General features: G+C 38.8%; 2 protein-coding genes across 2 annotated transcripts; one reads left to right on the top strand and one right to left on the bottom strand.

Moving 5' to 3' along the window:
• Positions 1-1,068: 1,068 nt before the first annotated feature.
• Positions 1,069-9,335, bottom strand: LOC145476513 (DNA polymerase nu-like). The gene is made up of 26 exons (XM_081455393.1): positions 9,147-9,335; positions 8,784-8,822; positions 8,524-8,654; positions 7,853-7,962; positions 7,462-7,577; positions 7,280-7,363; positions 7,020-7,080; positions 6,774-6,838; positions 6,531-6,566; positions 6,290-6,337; positions 5,975-6,067; positions 5,656-5,712; positions 5,331-5,384; positions 5,201-5,220; positions 4,851-4,896; positions 4,518-4,581; positions 3,966-4,043; positions 3,749-3,863; positions 3,478-3,560; positions 3,266-3,337; positions 3,073-3,132; positions 2,720-2,830; positions 2,304-2,382; positions 1,898-1,965; positions 1,753-1,814; positions 1,069-1,451 (listed from the first exon to the last, which is right to left on the bottom strand). Exons 1-26 carry the CDS (start codon positions 9,258-9,260, stop codon positions 1,362-1,364), a joined length of 1,956 nt encoding a protein of 651 aa, XP_081311519.1. The 5' UTR covers positions 9,261-9,335; the 3' UTR covers positions 1,069-1,361.
• A 6,318-nt stretch (positions 9,336-15,653) lies between these two features.
• On the top strand, positions 15,654-19,875 carry LOC145475593 (stabilizer of axonemal microtubules 1-like). The gene is made up of 2 exons (XM_081455275.1): positions 15,654-15,848; positions 16,040-19,875. Exons 1-2 carry the CDS (start codon positions 15,808-15,810, stop codon positions 17,391-17,393), a joined length of 1,395 nt encoding a protein of 464 aa, XP_081311401.1. The 5' UTR covers positions 15,654-15,807; the 3' UTR covers positions 17,394-19,875.
• The last annotated feature ends 82 nt before the right edge of the window (positions 19,876-19,957 follow it).

Raw genomic sequence — 19,957 nt, 5'->3', positions numbered from 1 at the left:
TACTTGGAATGAGACCTCGCATGCTGTCGTTATCGTTTTGTTTGCTTCGTTTTCCGCGTGTACCATCACGTTTTGCTACTGTAGGATTATCAAGGAGCTTTATTTTAGCAAAACGATTTGCAACGAAGATGTCGGGCAAGATTTTGAATCCAAGCGCAGGATTGTAAAGCTGCTGCTTATTCAAGTTGTTGGGTTTTTTGTGTGGTATATTCCATTCGTCGTGGTCAAGTTTATAATTCGTCGACAGCTACCTAAAGCACACTACCTCTGTATTTATTTACTGTACTGTAGCTCGGCTATTAACCCAATTATCTATGCGTTTCGCAGTTCCAATTATCGGAAAGCTTACAAAGAGATTGTACGGGAGGTTAAATTGTGGATATGTTGTTGTTTCCGGAAAAGAAACCAATGGCCAGAGGGCTCTCCTAAGAGTGAGCGCGAATTATTCGGAATTGCGACCTTTTCTTTTAGGCCATAATAGCGTTTTTATTTTGTATTCATAACTCCTCCGACCACAAAATGTGATAAGAAGGTAGTGGAATCATTGCCTAAATTAGAAGCCTGACAACTTGTGTTGTTTATTCAGGTGAAGGGATCAAGGCAAACAGGATCAAATTGTTTGTTGTCGTTTCCTACGAAATTTTCACGAAAAAGGAATCAGGTACTTGCAAGTAGTTCTTCAATCACTGAGACAGCTATTCAATTTACAGTAATAGCTGCGATAGCGGCCTTATGCGTAACAGAGCGCGAAGAAGATAGGTGAGGTGAGGTGAATAGCTGCGATAAATGAGATGGCAAAACTTTGATAAGCTCTCAAACGCTCAAAATGAAGCAAATCTGATGCAACAGACGTTTGAAATGTTAATCTTAATAGCTATAAGTAACACTGTTGACTCAGTATTATGTCTTAGTTTATTAAAAAAAACCTGATGCTTAGCAATTCAGAGATTCATGCATAAAGTACAAATGTGTTTCAAAATTGGAATTGTTAACCGGTATTTCCATTTACTAAGATATATAACAGCGTCGTTTCCTCTACATTGGAATGACCGATGTTATACAATTAGTTTTAATAACAGTTTTCGTACATTACTTAAGACCCTTCATCTTTAGCAGTCTTTGCTCTACAGTTTGGTGATATTGAACAACAAGTACAGTGCCTTGCATCGGACCGACGAGAAAAAAAAATTGATTAAGTAACGAGAAATTTTTCCACTCTTCTCTGAAAAAACGTTATAACACTGATTCATTAAGACAGCGAGTAGGTTAAATTTTAATGTGTGGCATACAATTACGCCATCTTTGATTTAGGGCAAGGTTATTACAAGGAAAGCGTATAAATGTCATTCCAGAGCTGTTAATTATGAAGGCGTTAGGGGCGGCATTGAAACAGGGAAGGTGTCCATGTGTCCCCACGTCTGTCCAGTACTGATAGACACAGGAAGTGGTACCTATGAATAAGAAATGCAAGCGTTCAATTGGTGGCTGTTTTAAAATGGATTACGTACTGGCTTGAGATGTTGTTTGGTTTTCACAAATTTTTAATCTTATGTATGATACAAGTACAAATTCTAAGTAGAGGCCAAACATTTTTAAAATTAAAATTACTTGCCCAATTACGCCAAAGCATGCCGCATGCACTTCATTCTCTTCTATGGTCTGTTATATGTCAATAAAAATCCTTGTTTTCGCTGAATACATGCAGTATAAGTCCCAGTTTATGACTTCCACCAATAGTAATACTTTTATTACCTTCACCTTGACCTTGCCACCACAAAGTTTCTCTGTAGATTCCATTATTGACTTGACGCTTGCTGCAATCATAAACAGATATTTTACATTATTCTCCGCGCAATGTTTCGTAGAAAACATAAGAAAACTGACAGAGATATGCTACCTGTCACTTTGTTAATTTCATCTTCAGGGACCTCCAATAGAAGCTCATCGTGTATTTGTAACAGCAGTCTATAAAGAAAATAATAACGGAACACACCAGCTTTTATACAAGTCAGCGTTACTTTATCTCACTATTTTGGTGTTAAAAGTTTTTAGTCGCTTACTTACACTTAAAAACGCTAAGTAATAGAAAACGCTGACTATGGACTGTTTAAAAAAAAAATGAGAAAGGGAGGCAAGAGTGGAAGTAAGACTCGATTAAAAAAATCGCCTGTCTTGATGAGGGTGTGAAAAGAAAGGGGCAGCACAAATTAAGGATGGCCATGAAGCCTGAAAGTCAGCTTGAAGTCTATTTAAATATTGCATTGCAACTTATTATGAAACACTTCATCAAAACAGTTCTTTACCTTGCGTGCAGAGAGGTATCCTCGCTTATGGCACTTATGACCTGAATCATCGCTGCTTTACAAATATCGGCGGCAGAACCTTAAATTCAAACAAAATGTTACAAATCAACGAGCCTGATCAGTTTTTAAAAAGCCTTTAAAAGAAAAGGCCTTGGAACCGGGTTTAAAAGCGTTTTGGAACGTACCAGTGAGGTAATTCAACCAGTGAGATATCAACTAAGATGGAATGCCAGAGACTTTCGACTAGATGGAAATGTTCAAATTTCAGGAAGTTGCATGGATCCGAAGCCAGGGGGAAATGTTAAATTCAGGTATTTATTCAGCATTCAGGGAAAATGTTGAGACCACTTTTAAGAACTTTGACAGACATGGGAGTTATGTTCAACAGAGGTGATTAAATCTACACACGCACAAACCCTGCACGATAAAATTGACAGCCTGTCGTTCAGCCTGCGATCTTTGGGTGAAATCATAAGACTTGATATGTGGCAGCCATCGCCTTCTGTTCAAAATGGTGGACACGTAGCCTGTTTACAGAAAACAAACGTATGGTGAGGCCACAGAAAACGTAGAGTTGAGCAAGGCTCTTCTGTCAACTTAAACGATATCCTATCTATAAGCCCTTCTATGTCGCTCTAAAGGCAAAGTTTTTGTCCTTTGTGGGACCAGCTTTTCTCTCGGAGGTCTAATCTCTTACAATTTAGCTGATTCAACCTGGACATGGCCAAAGCAATTCTGAACTTAGTACATAAACTACTCCGTTACAAACCGTTTCTTTGACAACTCTCAATACAGCGTCGGGTGAATTCCTTTATTCTTGGAAATCTCCCTGAAATTATTCAACGTATACGCATAAAAAGACGTAAGTACAGTATAGATAATGAATTTTTCAGTACAATTAAAATTAACGATCTCTGTTATAGGAGCAGAAACCTAGTGCCAGACAGGGATTGTAAACACACCTAAAAAGCTCTCAATGAATCCTTTTGCTTCATCAGCACTCACTTTGAGGGTATGCCCAAGTTTTTCGCTTCCTGTACAACAAATATTGACGAATTGTTAACCAAAACAAACATATAATATTTATACGCGTTGACTATTCTTCCAAGTGCTTCTCAGAGAGGACTTATAGGAGTAAACAAAAAACAGTATATATGTAAAGGGTTCTCCTTACCAACACCGTAGATAACAGAATACACAATTCGTTTGGTCCTTTCTCTCTCATGAAACTGAACTTCCTCACAGCTTTTGTCCAACCTAGACATACGGTTTTGGTACATCAGAAAAAGTTCTAAGGCATAAGGAGGAACTTTCTTTTAGTTTAAACTTAGAATTATCTCATTCAATGCACGATGATCGATCCTTTTTCTGGTACCGGGAATGCAAATAGTAAATAAAGTAAAAACGAGAACATTTTTGAAAGAGCAATCAAATTATTACATTACCACTGTGAGGCAAGTGTGGTAAATACGTCTGCACATTGTTTGTCGTTGAAGATCTGTATCAGCGACGGGTCTCCGGACAGGTGGGACAGTAAGCGAAGCTCAATGGACTGAAAATCTAGAAATAGACCACAGCCGGTCAATTACTGAGAAGATATTTTACTGTGGTCACAAGCAGGCGTGCGTAACTAAAGTAACATAATCATTCAATACCAAATACCTGCCGCAAGTAATAACCAGCCTTCTCTACTTGTGTAAGCGTCCCGTGCATAAATGGTTACCACTTCTTCCGGTTTGCCTAAAGATGATGAAAGAAGGGTTTCAGAATAACCAGTGTCTAGAAGATGGAGACTTTCCTTCGGTGACAACTCGCATTACTTTGTTCATTCATCTGTTACATTTCCTTGTAGCTCCGTCCTTTAGCAACAGTGAGCCTTCTGAGGAATAAGTATCATTTCATTTAGAATGTTGTAACCTGTACATCCACCCATTTCCCATGGCAACAAGACACAGACTAGAGATAAATTGAGTTAAAATTAATACACAAGCATTTTAAGAGCCTTGGCTAATTCAGATTGCACGAAGAGAATTAGGAAACTCTCTGAGCATGTTTATCAAAGACTCGTCTTCAATTCGGTTTTCCTCGACCACGGAAGGTTTTTTAATAGATACAGCCTTTTCGTACATAAATATCTTCCTAGTTTGTTCCAAATCGTCGAAGAGCATTTCTTTTGATACTGAAGCCGAATCGGAAAACAATGTTCTATCGTACCTACGATGAACTGTTTCTTGATTCCAGATACCTCTATAACTTGTTTTGGGATGGCCTGAAGGTTCTACAAGACAACCGAAGATACACATAATAATTAACCCCTGTAATGTAGACACCACGGTGACCACCATACTATAGAAGTACTGGGTAGTTTTGCGGTATTGGCTTTTAGTGAAAGGCCACTTTGCTTTCTACTTCAATTTAATTACCTGAAAATGCTGGTAAGTGGTGGAAATAACGTATGACATTGCTGGATCGAGATTGGGAAAGGTTTACTTACAAAAAGAAGTTGAAGTAAGATCGATATACAGCAGCAAGCCACACAGCACTTACTGGATTTGCTGACGTTAGTCTTCCAGTGGCCGCTGCTGTTTGGTCCCTGCAAATAAGACGAATGACTTAGCTGGTTATCGCGTAAATATGCATTAACTAACAAACCAAAAAAACAAACACTTTCTGATCAGTCCATATTCCCCGATTATGAGCCTTACGGCATGTATATTCATTACATTTAGATTTTTCAGACTCTTTTTCTGGCATTTACATGTGCACACCCCTTCGTCAGGTCTCTGGTCAGTTGGTGTCAGTTGAGGCAATTGAAATGTTCAAATGATCAGAAATTTAAATCCGTAAAAAGCCGTACTAATCAGTGAGTACTAATTTGTATCTCTCAACGAACTCACCAGCTTGTTAAAAGAATTCCCTGCAGGAAAAAGGAGATAACAGCAATCAAAAACTATGATTACATAACCTGAAGAGCCGGTATTGTTGCATTTGCCGGATTTATGTTTCGGGAAAGAAAGTGGCATTTACCTCATGGACATGTGAGAGTATTCCATCAAAGTACGTCGACTTTAGTTTTACCAACTGTCGACAAAAATAAAAAACAGACATGAACGAGGACGTTTACATGGCCACTTACAGGTGAACAGATGTAGGGTTTGTTCCAGTGAATATCACACTTGCTCTCAAGTTTACTTACATTGCGTTTCGTGATATTGCCGCATAGTCGCTTAGCTCGGTCAAACTTGAGCAATTACTCACTACAGAGTACAGTGTATGCCTGTGAGTAGTCCAGACTCTGAGCTGTCCCCACCCCGCCCTGTGAAGATATTCATATAACTTCAACGAAACATACATGTCTGTACTGCAGAACAAGCTTTGGTAATGGATGAAACTCTTGCAGGTGAAGCAGCTGTAAAGATAAGCAAACAAAAAAAAAACAACAAATGTGCATCGACATTGATTTTTCGGTAAACACTGATGAGGTGCAAGAAGAGAAAATGTGTAATCTAAACTTGGATAGCCAAAGACGATCCGCCTATACGCAAAGAAGAAGGCGATGTATTTCAGATAAGGGGAATGCAATAAGGAAAAACCGAAAGGAAGGCCGTAATTTAAGCAACTAGTAATTCATATAATTTATGTGTACTAAATTCAGTGTGCCATATACTTACCACAGCTTCTGAGGTGGATTTGTAATTCTTGATTGTGGTTCTTGCAAGCTTCTTCTTACATTTTTGGTCTAGTCTCAGCTCTTCAAACAGCACCTTTAAAAGAGGCAGAAGAATCAGTTAAAGGAAATTAAGCTGAATAGCTTTCGTCGCTTCTATACTCAGATTCAAAAGAAATCCTAGAAAATCCAAAGACAACTGTTTACCTTACAAAATAGTAGACATCAGCGTCATAAAGCTGGATTCCATCCAATAACGTACAGCGAGTAATTACATCTCTAATTAGAATGGACCTTTATTCGCTATAAGTTAACTCACCTCTCTCAGCTGCTGAGGACTGTTGATAAGAAAAGGATGCCCTGCAGCCTGCAAATTAAGAAAATCAAGTGCACTCATTTTATTGTTGCTATGAACAAACGTTTTGCGACGCAGGGGCTGGAAATGACCGCCTTGGTCATTGATGTATTCATAAAACCAATTCGGATGAGAGTTTTACTAGGATATGAACACTTGGTATCAGCTGTACGCCAAACCGTATGGTTACTTCAGTCTACCTTACCTTGTGGGCTTCTGCTTCGACCTTTACAATTTTCATCTGAAATGAAATGTGATTCAATTAGCTGATATTAATTTTATACAGGCTGGCTTTGGAGTATAGAAATTTTCACCATAGTTTTAATGTAGAGATTATGAACCAAAGAGACCATTTCGTTCGCATTCCGTGCAGACAAGACTGTTGTTAAAAAAACGGCTTTGGTTTTAAAAAAACAACATGGTTGTAAGCATAAAGCTATGAATTTACCTTAAGGGTATTGCTGGCTTCAATCAAGACTTGAGAGTTGATTCCGATTCCTTGAGTTTCCATTACTTGGTAAAGCAAAAAGTAAGGTTATATTTCTCGTTTTACAAGATATACAATAGCAGGAAAAATCATATTAGCTAAGTTTTGGTTTCAAAAGATCGTCGCCAATAAAGAAAGCGTTTATTGCCAATTGATCGGAATGTCACGGAATGAATCATCGTGAAATCAAATTAGCTTTCGCATTACCTGCTAAAACTGAACAGAGCGGTGTCTCGATGCTGATGAACAAGTCCCAGAGTGATAGCATCTGGAAGAAAAAAGTTACCGTGTTGTTTAGCAGTTACATGCAACTCAGATGTTGTATTATATTTGTGCTGTACCTGCCAGTTGAAAAAGACAGAGTTTGACAGCTGGAGTTGAGTTCTCCGCCCCCCTCCCGACATAGTTCCTAATTTTTCCAAAAATGAGGACAGTGGAAAGCGAAAATTTCAGACTTGCGTACTTACCTTAAGCTTCCCATATTGTTTCACCATGAGAGGCCCAAGCATCGCAACATCTTGGCAAATCATTGAATCATCCTCTGCCCCACTCTGTGAAGTAAACAACATAGTCATCTCAGACGCACAGTCAAGAGATTTCAAATCATCTTTAATACTCTCTTGGGACCATATAAATGTAGCTAGTGTACCTCTGGAAGTCTGAGCTGGACGGATGCAAGAACGTCTGCAAAGGTTCCTGGCGGGTTGTCCGGGTTTAATAGCCAAGCAGCTATTCTAGGATCAAGAAGACGCCACCTGAGACAAACTGCGGAGTGAAGAAAGAAAGTTATCAACGCAGGTATGGTTTTAAAGAGAGCGAGGCGTAACGTTTCAAGAAAAACCACTTGAAACAACGTGCATCTTATTTATGTCTATTGATTTTGTTGTCAATTAAACGGTACTTTGGACTGTTTATCTCAGCCAATACGATGAACGCCACAATGCTTTTTTTTTAAATTGGCAGGTCAGCTTTTCAGTTGATTGTTACTCTTGAATGTCTTAAGACGGACGTAATGTATGTCTGCAGCAAGCACACGTTACCTTTTTTGACGTCATAATGTGTTGTCTCCACAAGATACCGAACTATTTTCTGGGAATCGAAGCAGATTTTCCTGGTCGATGATGACGTCATTAGATCATCCACTACTCTCCTATTCAAATATGATATACAATCATGATTAACTTCACAGTGAAACAAAGTACCACGAAAATAACGAAATGTTGAGTTTCTTATTAGTCGTATTGAGGTGCAACAGGAAGGGAGCAGTTGGAAGACTGGAAAGGAGCGCATATTGAAAGATAACAATGCAATATTTCGCATTACAGTCCTCAGTTGTCCCCGCCCACAACTTGACTAAAACTGCGATGCCATGCATGATTTCGGGTTGAATACCTTGACTGTGTACATAAAGAAACACAAGTAACTTGGTTGTTAACTCACAGTCTGTACTGAAAAACTGTAACATACTGACTTTGAGGCAGTGAACGGGCTCTTAATATTAACAACATTGCGCTGCGTAGTTTATAAGCCATAAACTAACTAGATTTCAAACTAGGATATCTAATATAAACTTTTTAGGTGCAAGTGGTACTTTGTAGCTGGGGCACCTTTTTACGTCAACAAAAAAGAACAATTTATTATATTTCTTATTAATGTTTTCCTACTACATTTTAAGTTTGCACTATATAAGAGGCATTATTCTCCATCATACCTGCACCAGTTTGTTAAAGAATCCTCCGCTGTGTCTATAGGAATTTCCACGAACGTTAGTCGGCCTTGTGAGGAATCAATGGTACTTGAAGTCGTTTCAGACCAAGGTAGTGCAACAACCATGGCAGGAGCCTGTAAGCTCAAATACACAGCTAAATCAAGGTTCTTTTATGTATAGTCTGTTTAAGCAGTGCCTCGAACCTCTTGTTTAGGAAAATGAGCAGAGAAAGCAGTGAAAATGAGTCAATGCCTTATTGGTACCTTTTTGCCAGAGGCTTCTTGGACTTGTTTCTTCGTTTTCTATAATTAGAGTACACAACTCAACAAGCACTGTATATATAGCAGTTACTGAAATTATAAATAGTCTTGACCTGTTTGGGTTTCGTATTCATCAGCAGCACTAAGAAATAAGCCTGTGCTCGAAACCCGAAAAGCCACTTCTCTAGAGTGAGAGACACAAGAAATCGAGCAAGGTAAAAACTTGCATGTACTGACATCACTTGATGGCCCAGAAAGTATAGGATATAGCTTGATACCTATGTAAATTCTTTAAATAAGATCTCAACACAGTATTGTGTTCTGCATACCAGTATGCCTCTGTGGTTACACCACGATATGACATACTTGTTGTTTGTTCGGTCTTAAGAGCGACCACCCGTCTTCATAAACCAGAGTGCACGCGACCTCTTCTGCTGATTTGAGGTTCTGTTTAAACACCTCTCTTTGACCTAGACTCATCGTCGAGACTTTAATAGGCTGATTTTCCCACGTTTTACTCCCTCGCTTTTGATTCTTGGTGACGTTCTCTTTCGGTGTAGTTTCTGCGGAAACGATAAACTGTCGATGAATTCTCTCTTAATAAATGAAACCAGGCATTGCGACTCATTGAGTTTAGCATGGAATACGCAGTGAACGAAAGCAGTGCGTAGCCATCAATATAACTGAGTGAGTGAAAGAATTTACAGATTTTAAAAGTAGGATCTTGAAGGTCTGAAAATGCTCGACTTAAATTTGTCGTTAAGAACTTTAGCCGCACTATCAGCATAAGCAAAAGTATGATACTTTTAGTGTTAAAAGCGCCTTTGGAAACTCAGGTTTGCTATTTTGTGACGCTACTGGAAAAATTCCTTCGCAGTGTAAGTAATCGAATACGGTCTTAAAGGACTGGTGGATAATATAAGTTTATTTACCTGTGTCCGCTGTTTGTGCTCTCTTAGCATCGTTCCCTTGAACAGTTTTCCTTTCTTTGAAGTAACTGGTGATTGGACTCTGCTGTGCTTTCCTTTTGTTTGCGTTTTCAGTGTTTCTCCCTGACTGATCGTTATTCTCCTCCTCTCTTGATGACGTGTGGTCTTTAATATCAAAAAGGAAGAGCTCAAAGGTCATTTTCCAAAGCGTGCAGCTGCTGTTCCTTGCAGTTACACGGAAACCTTTTAATAAGGCGATATAGAAGGAAGTATTGAAGGCTAGAAGACTTCAAGACTAAGAGAACTTCTCATTCATTAGCTGGAAGTATCTAAAACAAGTTACTTGTAATGTTAGTTCACATAAGAACTTGACTGATACAAAGCAATATCCCCCAACTAGTTGAGGCAGACGAATTTTTTTTAATTGCCATAACCCATCATGATATTGATATCATGAGGAGAAATTGGATATGTCGGTCAATCCTGGAAATAAACGATCGCGAGTTAGGAAGAACAGCCACTGATTAGTTTCCAGCACAATCTCAGGGTCTAGCTACAAATAAAAACTTTCAAGATTACGTGAATTTCGTATTAATTTAATGCAAAGAAGACCTTAACGTTTTTGAAGTAATGCATGTATAAATTTAACTTGAGGGCAGTTGTAAAACTTCTCAATGACTCGTTCTTTCTCAATCCTAAAACTTACAGATGGCAGAGAAATGCCTGTGCATGGGACATAAGCGCCAATTTATTTTTGAAATAAAGAGTGAATATTTCCAGCTGAAATTAATGACGCATTCACGCGGAGCATTATTAATTCAGTTACCTGTTTTGGCAAAGTATGGTGATTCCTCTTCCTTAAACTGGGGTGAAGACAAATTTCTAACAAAGCAAAGAATATGTTTTCAGAGACTAGCTCTATTTGTGGAAACCTTTTCCTAATCTTTTCCCGCTAAAGAAATAAAGCGACAACTTCGACTTGTAGTGTGCGAGAATTGATGACTTTGCAAAGGATAGAGTTGACTTCTGATGAGATCGTGTTTTGAATGTACGGATGCTTTTCTGAAGTAAGGGTGAGTTGTGCCCAAATAAAAATGTGTATAAATATTTCCCAAAGTGTTCAATGCATGCATACCTTAATGCTGTCGCATTTGCTTGCAGCCTTTGCTGTATTCCACAAGGCGATATCGTGCTTAGCTCCTGTAAATCAATTCTTTCTTCAAGTGTGGGATCTCCAGTAAAACACAGATGCTTGCATGGTTCAGCCTTTGGTTCACTAAGGTAATATTCTGAAGCTAGAAATATGTCAGTGACGAAGGAAAATAATTATTCTTAAGGAAAAAATGCGGCCGCGCTAGTTTATACTATAGTTGTGAATCAATGGAAAACTGATCAAAACGCAAGTGGAATTTTCAGCACCAGGAACCTCAAACTACACTATCTTATTATTTATTATAATATAGATAGGACCTTGCGCGCGCTTTGATTGGTTCAAATCCCATGTTTTCTTTAAGAAATAGAAAACATGTATCGTGTTTCTATCGAGTTTCAGTATAAATCTACTAACGTTCTTTCACGAATGCCGTTCTCTGATTGGCTGCGCTACTCACTATCTATTCTGTGATAGATAGTGAGTAGCGTAGACGTGAGCCCTTGTTAACAAAATGACGGCCGTTTCTTGCCGTTTTGAAGTGCATTTGTCTGTGAAGAGGATTTAAATAAATTTTTGAACGACTAGTAGATTTATACTGAAACAATTAGATTATTCCCTCTCGATTTCTATGCGTGATAGAAATCTCGAGCTCATAATCTAATTGTTTAATAGAAACACGATTTTTAACCAATCAGCGCGCGTATTTTCTTTGGACTGTTTTCTAATAGAGTATAAAAAGTAGAAAAAGCGTGTTTTATTGTTTTACGCCACATTACCTCTATATCATATAGCAAATAAAGAAGCCTAAGCCGTGCATTATACTGTGACAAAACACTCCGGAGATTTGAGAACACTCGAGAAATGTAGAAAACACCATTCCACAAGTGTTGATTGCGGTCTTTTGTTCGCTAAAAACAGACCCATATAACGGCGATGCGTGTTTCCACCCAACGCATTCAATTTGATCCTCAGTTTGCGGGTTAAACATCTCATTACCTCAAGTACCAAATTTTGCAATGTCATCCTTTAATCATGATAGCAATCACCCGTAAAAGCAATCTGTTGTGTCATGATCATGTTATTTACATGTGCGTATGGTGTCAATAAGGGTGGGCGGAACTTATTATACAACTAAGCCACCGGTCATTAAGTCCGTCCTTCGGCTTTGTTTATGTCGTAAATAAGTCGTCTGTAAGGCATCTGTCAAGAGGTGATTTCTCAAAGTCGGTGTACCAGCTCTCCAGAATCAGTCGTTAAAATGGTTATTACTGCTTTGAGCAGAGTGTCATTCACAACACTACAATTTATTTAGGACAAACTTAAAACTTGAGAAGATAATGAGTTAATTTTAAAACTGAAAAGTTTGCTTGTCTTTGTTTGTTTGTTTGATTTTTTGTTCGTTCGTTTGGTCAAAAAGCAACATTAGCTTGACAAAAGACTGAAATACAAGTGGGTATCATCATAAAATATGACGGGCATTTGAGAACAAGAGGGAGATGTATAGAAAACACGAGCCGCAGGCAGAACAGCCCATAAGTATTTCGCTTTAGCAAGCAAGGGACTGACGCTGGAAGGCTTCCTAACTTTCATGGATTGCTGTTTAAGAACAAGAGATAGGAATGTAGCGGATTATCTCGGAGTCATTGATTGAATGTCAATAAGAAGATGATGTACTTTGCCGAACTCCACGTGTCGCAATGGTTATCGTGTAGGATTCTGAATACACCAGCACTTAATATTTGAATGTAATATCTTACAGAAGGTGAGCTAAACATGACTTTTATGCCATATAGTTTAAGTCCAAACACCAAGGAAATCAAATGCAAGAAGACATATTCACGTTCCTTTTGATTATCTGGTCACAGACACTTGCCTATTGTTTTCGTTTTTAGCTGGTTGGTGTTGTGATTATCACGATCATGAGAGCGTTAGTATTCAGCGCTAAAGAAAGGCTCGAAAATAAATTTTATACCAGAATATACACTGACATTTCTTCTTTCGAAATGTTAGAATTTTAGGTGTTTTGGTGTTTCACCGGGTAGTGAATTTGCCGGTTGAAAAAGTGTGCAAAATTAAGAATTTTGAGGAAGGGAATTTTAGTGATTTTAAGCGGCTCGTCGTGACCTTGAAAATAAAACCACAAAAGTATAATTGGCCTCAAAATACTTGTAAACCCCTCAAAAATAAGTTTCCAGGCTCAAAATGGAGTGTTATTGTGATGCGGATTGAACAGAGCGAAGTTTATGATAAGGTATTAATCACTAAATTTTGCGTGTTTTTGATCAGACGTGGGACTGTAACGAATTTGTGATTTTTTGGCGGGTTTAAAAAAACATTTCAAGAAAAAAAATACCACCACGTTTCTAAGCTTATTTGTAGGAGGAATATGAAAATTTGATTTTTCATCATGTGCCACGAGTGGCTCGCCCGCTCTACGTTAGTGGACATTCTCTCTTAAAGACTTACCTTGTTGTGTAGTACACTGATTAGTCACGCCTTGACGCGGTCCATAAATTTCTCTTATAGCTCTCACAACTTTCTGGCCCGGTTGTGACAGCAAAATAGGATTTTGGCATTCTCCAGGACCTTCCAGCACTTCTTTCCAAGCTATAGGTTCATGCCTTTGCCACCTTGATGAACAAGTTGGTGCTTGAAATGACCCCCAAGGGGTCTGATCTGATCCGGCAGAGGACTGTTGTGTTCCATGTATCGTTAAATTGTGAAAATTCATGAATTCTGTTAAGCTTAACTGTTTCTATGCTACCATTAGGTTGATAGGCAAAAGCTTGATTGAGCCTGAGGACGAAAATTTGAAACAAGAAACCTTCTAAAAACTATATACTTTAGCTTATTTTATTTTGTTTCGCAAAGTGTGAACTAGAGGGTTTTGTTTTGAATAATATTAGTTTCAAGAGCCTTTGCCCTCTCTGAAGTGAGAGGAGAAATGAATTTTGTTTACCTCGGCAAAAGTGCAATATATGTGGGGTTGCCCACACATTTGCTTTTAAAATTTGTTTACCTCACCAGTCAGTTACACAATTCCTTAGTGGTGCAGCCCCTCCTAAGAAAACTCCTGGATCCGCCCCTGTAGTTAATGTTTTTTTTTGTTACTATTATTACTAGTATTAACTTCGAAAGCCTTTTGCCCTCTCTGAAATAATAGGCGAAAGAAACTGTGTTTAACTCTGTAAAAGTACTGCACAGTCAATGGTCAGTGAAGCAGATTCTGTTTTTGTAATATTTGATAACTGAATAAAAAAAAGTGCTAATGAAAGCAATTTTGTCAACGAGCTCAAATAAGTTAAGATTTGGTCTAAACTTCAAACAAACTCCAGGTACGTTTCCTTACCGATCCTTACCAATCGGGTCAAACTCCTTACGTATTCTCAAGGACGTTTGTCCACTGGAAAATGATAGAATAAACCCTCCAGGTGTTATCAAGGAACGGCTTCGATTCCTTGGAATTGCTAATTAATCAATTCCACCTCAAAAGTTACAGGAAAAAAGTCGTCTCACTCTGCGGTGCCGCTTGAAACTCAACGGTGAAAAATATCAACATTTTAGGCTAGTTGGTTTTGCCGCGGGTGGGCAAGAGATTTTCCCGCCAAAACACAATCGAGAGCGCGTTGGAAGAGCACTGGGGAAGACTACAATAACCATCCTCAGATGGGAGGGGTGGGGGAATGTTATATGTTTGACGGTCCTAGCAATTGCAATTAGTTTGATTTGCTCCTTTTTGTCACGGGATTTTCAGGTTTAATATCTTAACAATCTTTTCGTAAGGTATACGTAAGGCTGGTTTTCTCCCGGCCAAAAGTGCGTATTAACGTACCCACACACAATATTATAAATCCCGTGTTTCCATAAATACGAGAAACAAACTCAAACAAACTTATGCGATGAGTGTTTAACCAGCTGACTGTACAGTATCAAAAGGTCACACGGGAGTTTCTTCACTAGTCAGTCATATGCACAAAAGTCATATTAACCCTTGTCAGTCGTGTATCAACATATAAAGGAGCAGTTTAATTTTGATGATAAGGCAGCTGTTTGTTTTTCCGGTACGGTTTCAAGTGTGAATAAATTAAAGCGGAATCTGAAACCGTGCGGAAAGAGTTAAAGGAATACAATAACCTTCAGAACACTGCAACTACTAGATTACATCGAACTCAATTCAAAGATACAAAAGCCGAAGGATAATCATGGGATTATAAGCTAAAATAGTGGGTTGAATTTAATATTTTTTTAGCCACTCCAGACTTTGCGATTGTTGACTGTTTAACCAGTTGTCTCGATTGTTCTAGCTTTGTATTCACTATTATTCAGGTTCCACGCTGTCAAGCGAAGAAAATTAAACTCTCCAGACTTCCAAAGTCCTATTATTTGTTGCTAGGCGAAGTTTTGCCGGAAACTGTTGGTGTTGTCAATGGTTTCAACAAACTGACATAAAATGTCATTGAAAGCACGCCGCGATGAAATGAACTCAACTTAGCGCTGGCGATGAAATGAACCCAACTTAGCACTGAGGCCGAAACATTTGCTATAAACACCGTTTTTAATTTGGCACTGCGTTATTACTATTTACAACTTTTGACATAAAATGTAGTTTCTTTGCCAATTAAAATAAACTGATGAAGGTTCAGGTTTTTCAGAATTCGTCGAAGGAAATAGATTAATTTTACTGAAATCAGAGCCAATATTTTTAATTATCTCCTTTTTCAAGTTTTCTACGTCACGTAATGAAAATCCAATTAACCAATTACCGTGCGTCAATAACAATAGCCATTGTTATTAACCAGGTTCACTTGCGCGCGTGGCAACAGACGCGGCAATGGCAACGACGATAAACAACTTTCCTCTATGCAACTAGAAGCGATGAGTTTTGTGGTTTGATCGTGTCTATTTACTGAAATTACATGCAGTTCAAGTAGAGGGCCTTTCCAACATGGTCAACCCGCTGTGTATTTGCCAAATTTGTACCTGTGGGTAAGTGAAAAAGAAGCTTTTTAATGCGATTTTCGATGTTTTCCGTCTGGTCTGTTGCTCTTTGCTTTTAATTCATCGTCGCGGCGTGCTTTCAATAACTTTTGTTTTTTTAACATGAGGAAATTGTTAAGTTACAGATAATTCTTGGGCGAGTCAGAAGTCTAATTTGTATTGTTTTTCTCGTTGTTTAGGAGGCATCGTTGTGCCCACAGGCCCGAGGCAAAAACTCCAGTGCATCCTTGTCGATTCACCGAGTATCAAGATCGCTACAAGAGACATGCTCTCGATCGCCGTTTACCGTTTAAACCGGACTACTCCGTCAAGGTCTCTTCGCTGCCAATGGAGGAACGAACAAACTACATGACGGATTATATTCCACATTCGTACGCTCCGCCAGCGAAACGCGATAAAGCGCAGTACGTCAAGCCCCCGGGGCTGATGGCGGGGCAAAGCAGCTACAAGCACGACTACCCCGGAACTGTTGTCCCTCCTGCCACATCAGCCAAGCCTTTGGCGACGTTTCATGCCCATAGTACTCCGTTCGACAGCAGTACAGTTCATCAAGATACGTACAGGCCGTGGGACTTAAAGCTGTGTAAAATGGGAAGTATGAAACCGGACGCAACGCCAGCTGCTCGAGACGGGAAAATGGATGGTAAAACGATCTTTCAAACCGACTACCCTGGGTATTTTGTTGGCAGGCGTCCTCAGATCAGGCCCCCGGATTCAGAACTTCGTGTAAACAGAGGTCCTATGGAACAAGACACGACCACCAGGCTTGATTACACCCGGAAGGAAGTATTCCCGGCGGAATCAGCCAAGCCAGTAGAGAAACGCCCCACCACTAGCCAACCTTTCAAGGGAAATACCACCTTCATGGATGATTTTGCTTACAGAGGTGGCAGACCCGCCTCTAGTTTTAAGCCAACACAGGATGTAATTAAGTCAAATAAGCCATTTGAAGGGGACACTACCACTGGTGTGACTTACAGGCGATGGGCTATTCCAAAACGTGAGGTGCGCGCTAAGGAACCTTACAGGCCACCAATAGCCAAGTTTTCCACAGATACCACTTTCCAACATGACTACCCTAAATGGGGGGTGCCACCAGCTGAAAGTGCAAAGCCTCCCGTGGCACCTTTTGCTTCTGGCAAACCTTTTGACGACAGCACAACACATAAGGATGCATTCCAAACGTGGCAGATGCAGGCGACACACAAGAGCGGCCGACCTGATGAGTACAGACCACCATCTGGAAAATTCCAGGGTGAGTCCACCATGCGGAGTCATTACAGAGGGCAGTATGTACCGCCTGCCAAGCCTGCACGTCATGAGGTCCACCGAGCGATAAGTGGGGATATGGAAATGAATACAACGTACAACGACACCTTCACTGGTGACCGTCCAAGGAGTTGTCCAGCGCAGGGAATTCAACAGTGGCAGCAAGGTCCACAGCGAGGGTACTTCTACAGTCATGATAACCGTGGTCATAGTTACTATTTGCCAGTTTCTGAAACTGTGCAACCTCTTGCTTTATCAGCTTAGATTTTCAACCCAACGTTAATGACTTTTGTACTTACAGTAAAACCTGCTTCCAAATTTACCTTTACAAGTTGGGTTTAACTTCTCTTTTAAATTCTCAATATATTCAGCACAGTTAAAATCCAGTTCAACATAGTTACAACTCACCGAAGGTCAAAGGTTTTGCTGTTTGTACAAATTTATTAGAAATAGTGGGAAAGTAAGAATCATAATTTTACCAGCACAGTTACTGTAATAATTGTGTAAATATAAAAAAAAGGTAGCTTAGCCAGATAAAAAATATGTAAAATTATTTAAAATTTTTTCCCACCCACCAAGTATTTACAATGTTATTTGGGCACTACATCTTGAGGAAGTTCAGGTTTTTATGGGGAAAATCTTTTCATAGAATGATTACGTTGCCATGGGAAATGGGGGTAATTTTGCACAACATAGCTACTGTTTTATATTTTCCATTACATTTGTTCAGGTGTATACACATGGTAATGAGTTTTATTTAAATGAATATTTCTCCTTTTGTGAATTTTAAAATTATGTAGTGTGGACAGCACTTTTAATTCTGTGGATTAAATCCAACAATTTCAAATGAAGTTATTGAGCAATACTTTCATGTGGACTAGTGCTGTTCATTTTCCAAAGCTGAAATTTGAAAGTAATTTTTGACAGCATTTTGTAGGTGAAGGGTTAATTTACACAGCTAGAGGCCAGGAAGTAAATAAGTATTTACTATCACCTGCTTCTGTGCCAGTGTTTTACCATGAAGTTTTTATTCTTCTTTACAGCATGCACTATCATGCACTTCCTCAGTAAAATACTGAGAACCAGTTTTACTGATCCAATTAAGTTTGTAGTTCCATGTATTGTTAGATGATAAATGTCAGTCTCTTGAACTTACATGCACTGTATTTAACCAAAAAGACAGCCACAAATAACGCTCAAAATTATTCTTATAACAGTGTTTTCAAAGTAAACTTCAGATTTGTCCACTGCAAACTGATACAATGAAGTTGGCAGCATCTATGATCCCACTTCATATGTATAGTTTTCGTTGAAAACCGAAAATCAATTACATTAACATCTTTTTACTACTTCCTTTGAGAATACGTTTTATAGCATGAGAATATCTTTGGAGTCTACTTGCAGTGAGTAGGTAATACACTTTGATTTGGGGTCAAGGATCTTGGGTCTAGCAGCTTTGGTTTATGACCTGGAAAGCTAACAGGTCGTTCAAGGGAAGCCATAAGAGTTCTTTTCAGTTCGATAGGTTTTCTTGCAATAGAAGACAAATGCCAAAACCCTGGCTCCAACAGGGTAGGGTGAAAGTGGGAGTAAAATGTGATTGTGTAACAGAAAACTGTTATTTAAGTAAAGGTCTATTACAGGCCATCATTATGTCAATGTCGTTATAAAGCCAAAATATTATAAAGTAATAATGTACATAGTTACACTTTCATTTTCATTATCAGTTGATGTACTTAAGATGCTTGGTAAATTTGACATCACTGTGGAGCTAGCCAACGATTATAGTGACATCTTCACTCAAGGCAATTCTGGGACAAGGAGGCTTTGCATGCATTTTGCGGCAGTTTGTTATCGTTACAAGTTCCACTTGTTTCATTTGTCTCTGATAAAGGACACTGTTATCAAGATACATTATGTTCTTCTGCATGTAACACAGGAAAGAAACTGAAAATGTTGTTGTAATGCTTTAAAAGGTTGTAGGCATAACTTGTACCTTACATACATGTAACTGTGTTTGCCTCTACAACATTTTTACTTTGATGTACATGTATAAACCAATACTGAATCTTTAGATTTACAAACGAAAGTAAATAATGGGAAGGAAATGTCCTCACCCAATTATTTTGTTCTCAATAAACGTAAAAATAAGATAACCATGACTTTGTCTTTATTTAATGTGCATTTTACTCCTCTTTTGTCTTTAGCATGTAACACATCCCCAATAAACAGATTTGGCCAACATGTTTACATCCTTGTTGCCACAATTCAAATCATGTGATGATTCATTTGGGAGGTGACAACTGTTCTGTGTATGCATATTCCTATGCAATCAGTTGCTTGTGCAAATGGCACAATTATAATCTCTCAAATGAATCATCACATGGTCTGAGTTGCGTGGCAACCAGAATGTGAATACAAATTATGGCTGAATCTATCTATTGTCACTGGCTGTTCTGGCAGAAAGAAAAATCCCACTCCCTTCCCCCACCCCCTGCAAGACACCAAAATAAGACTGTTTTAAGTGACAGCTACAAGCTTAGTAGCATTTTACATGAAAAGGGTAATTACTGACAAAGGGAAATAGCAATAGGTCAGAAAATAACAGTCACCCAGGTTTTAAGATTCAAGTCACTCGTTACAAGCTGATGATCTCATGTCAAAAACATACAATTGGACAGGTTAATGTTGGACCATTCAGACACGTTGAACAATATGAATTCTCATAAGAAACCAATGATGACACACAGAAAGTATATTAGATGCAAAAAGTCTTTGAAGAAAGTTCTTTGTCCAAGTTTATTGTCAGTGTGCAAAACATGAAGTTT

Source organism: Orbicella franksi, chromosome 2 (assembly GCF_964199315.1).
Source record: "Orbicella franksi chromosome 2, jaOrbFran1.1, whole genome shotgun sequence".
NCBI classification, from domain to species: Eukaryota; Metazoa; Cnidaria; class Anthozoa; order Scleractinia; family Merulinidae; genus Orbicella; species Orbicella franksi.
The sequence above is the reverse complement of the archived record's forward strand: the minus strand, read 5'-3'. Positions and strand labels throughout refer to the sequence as shown.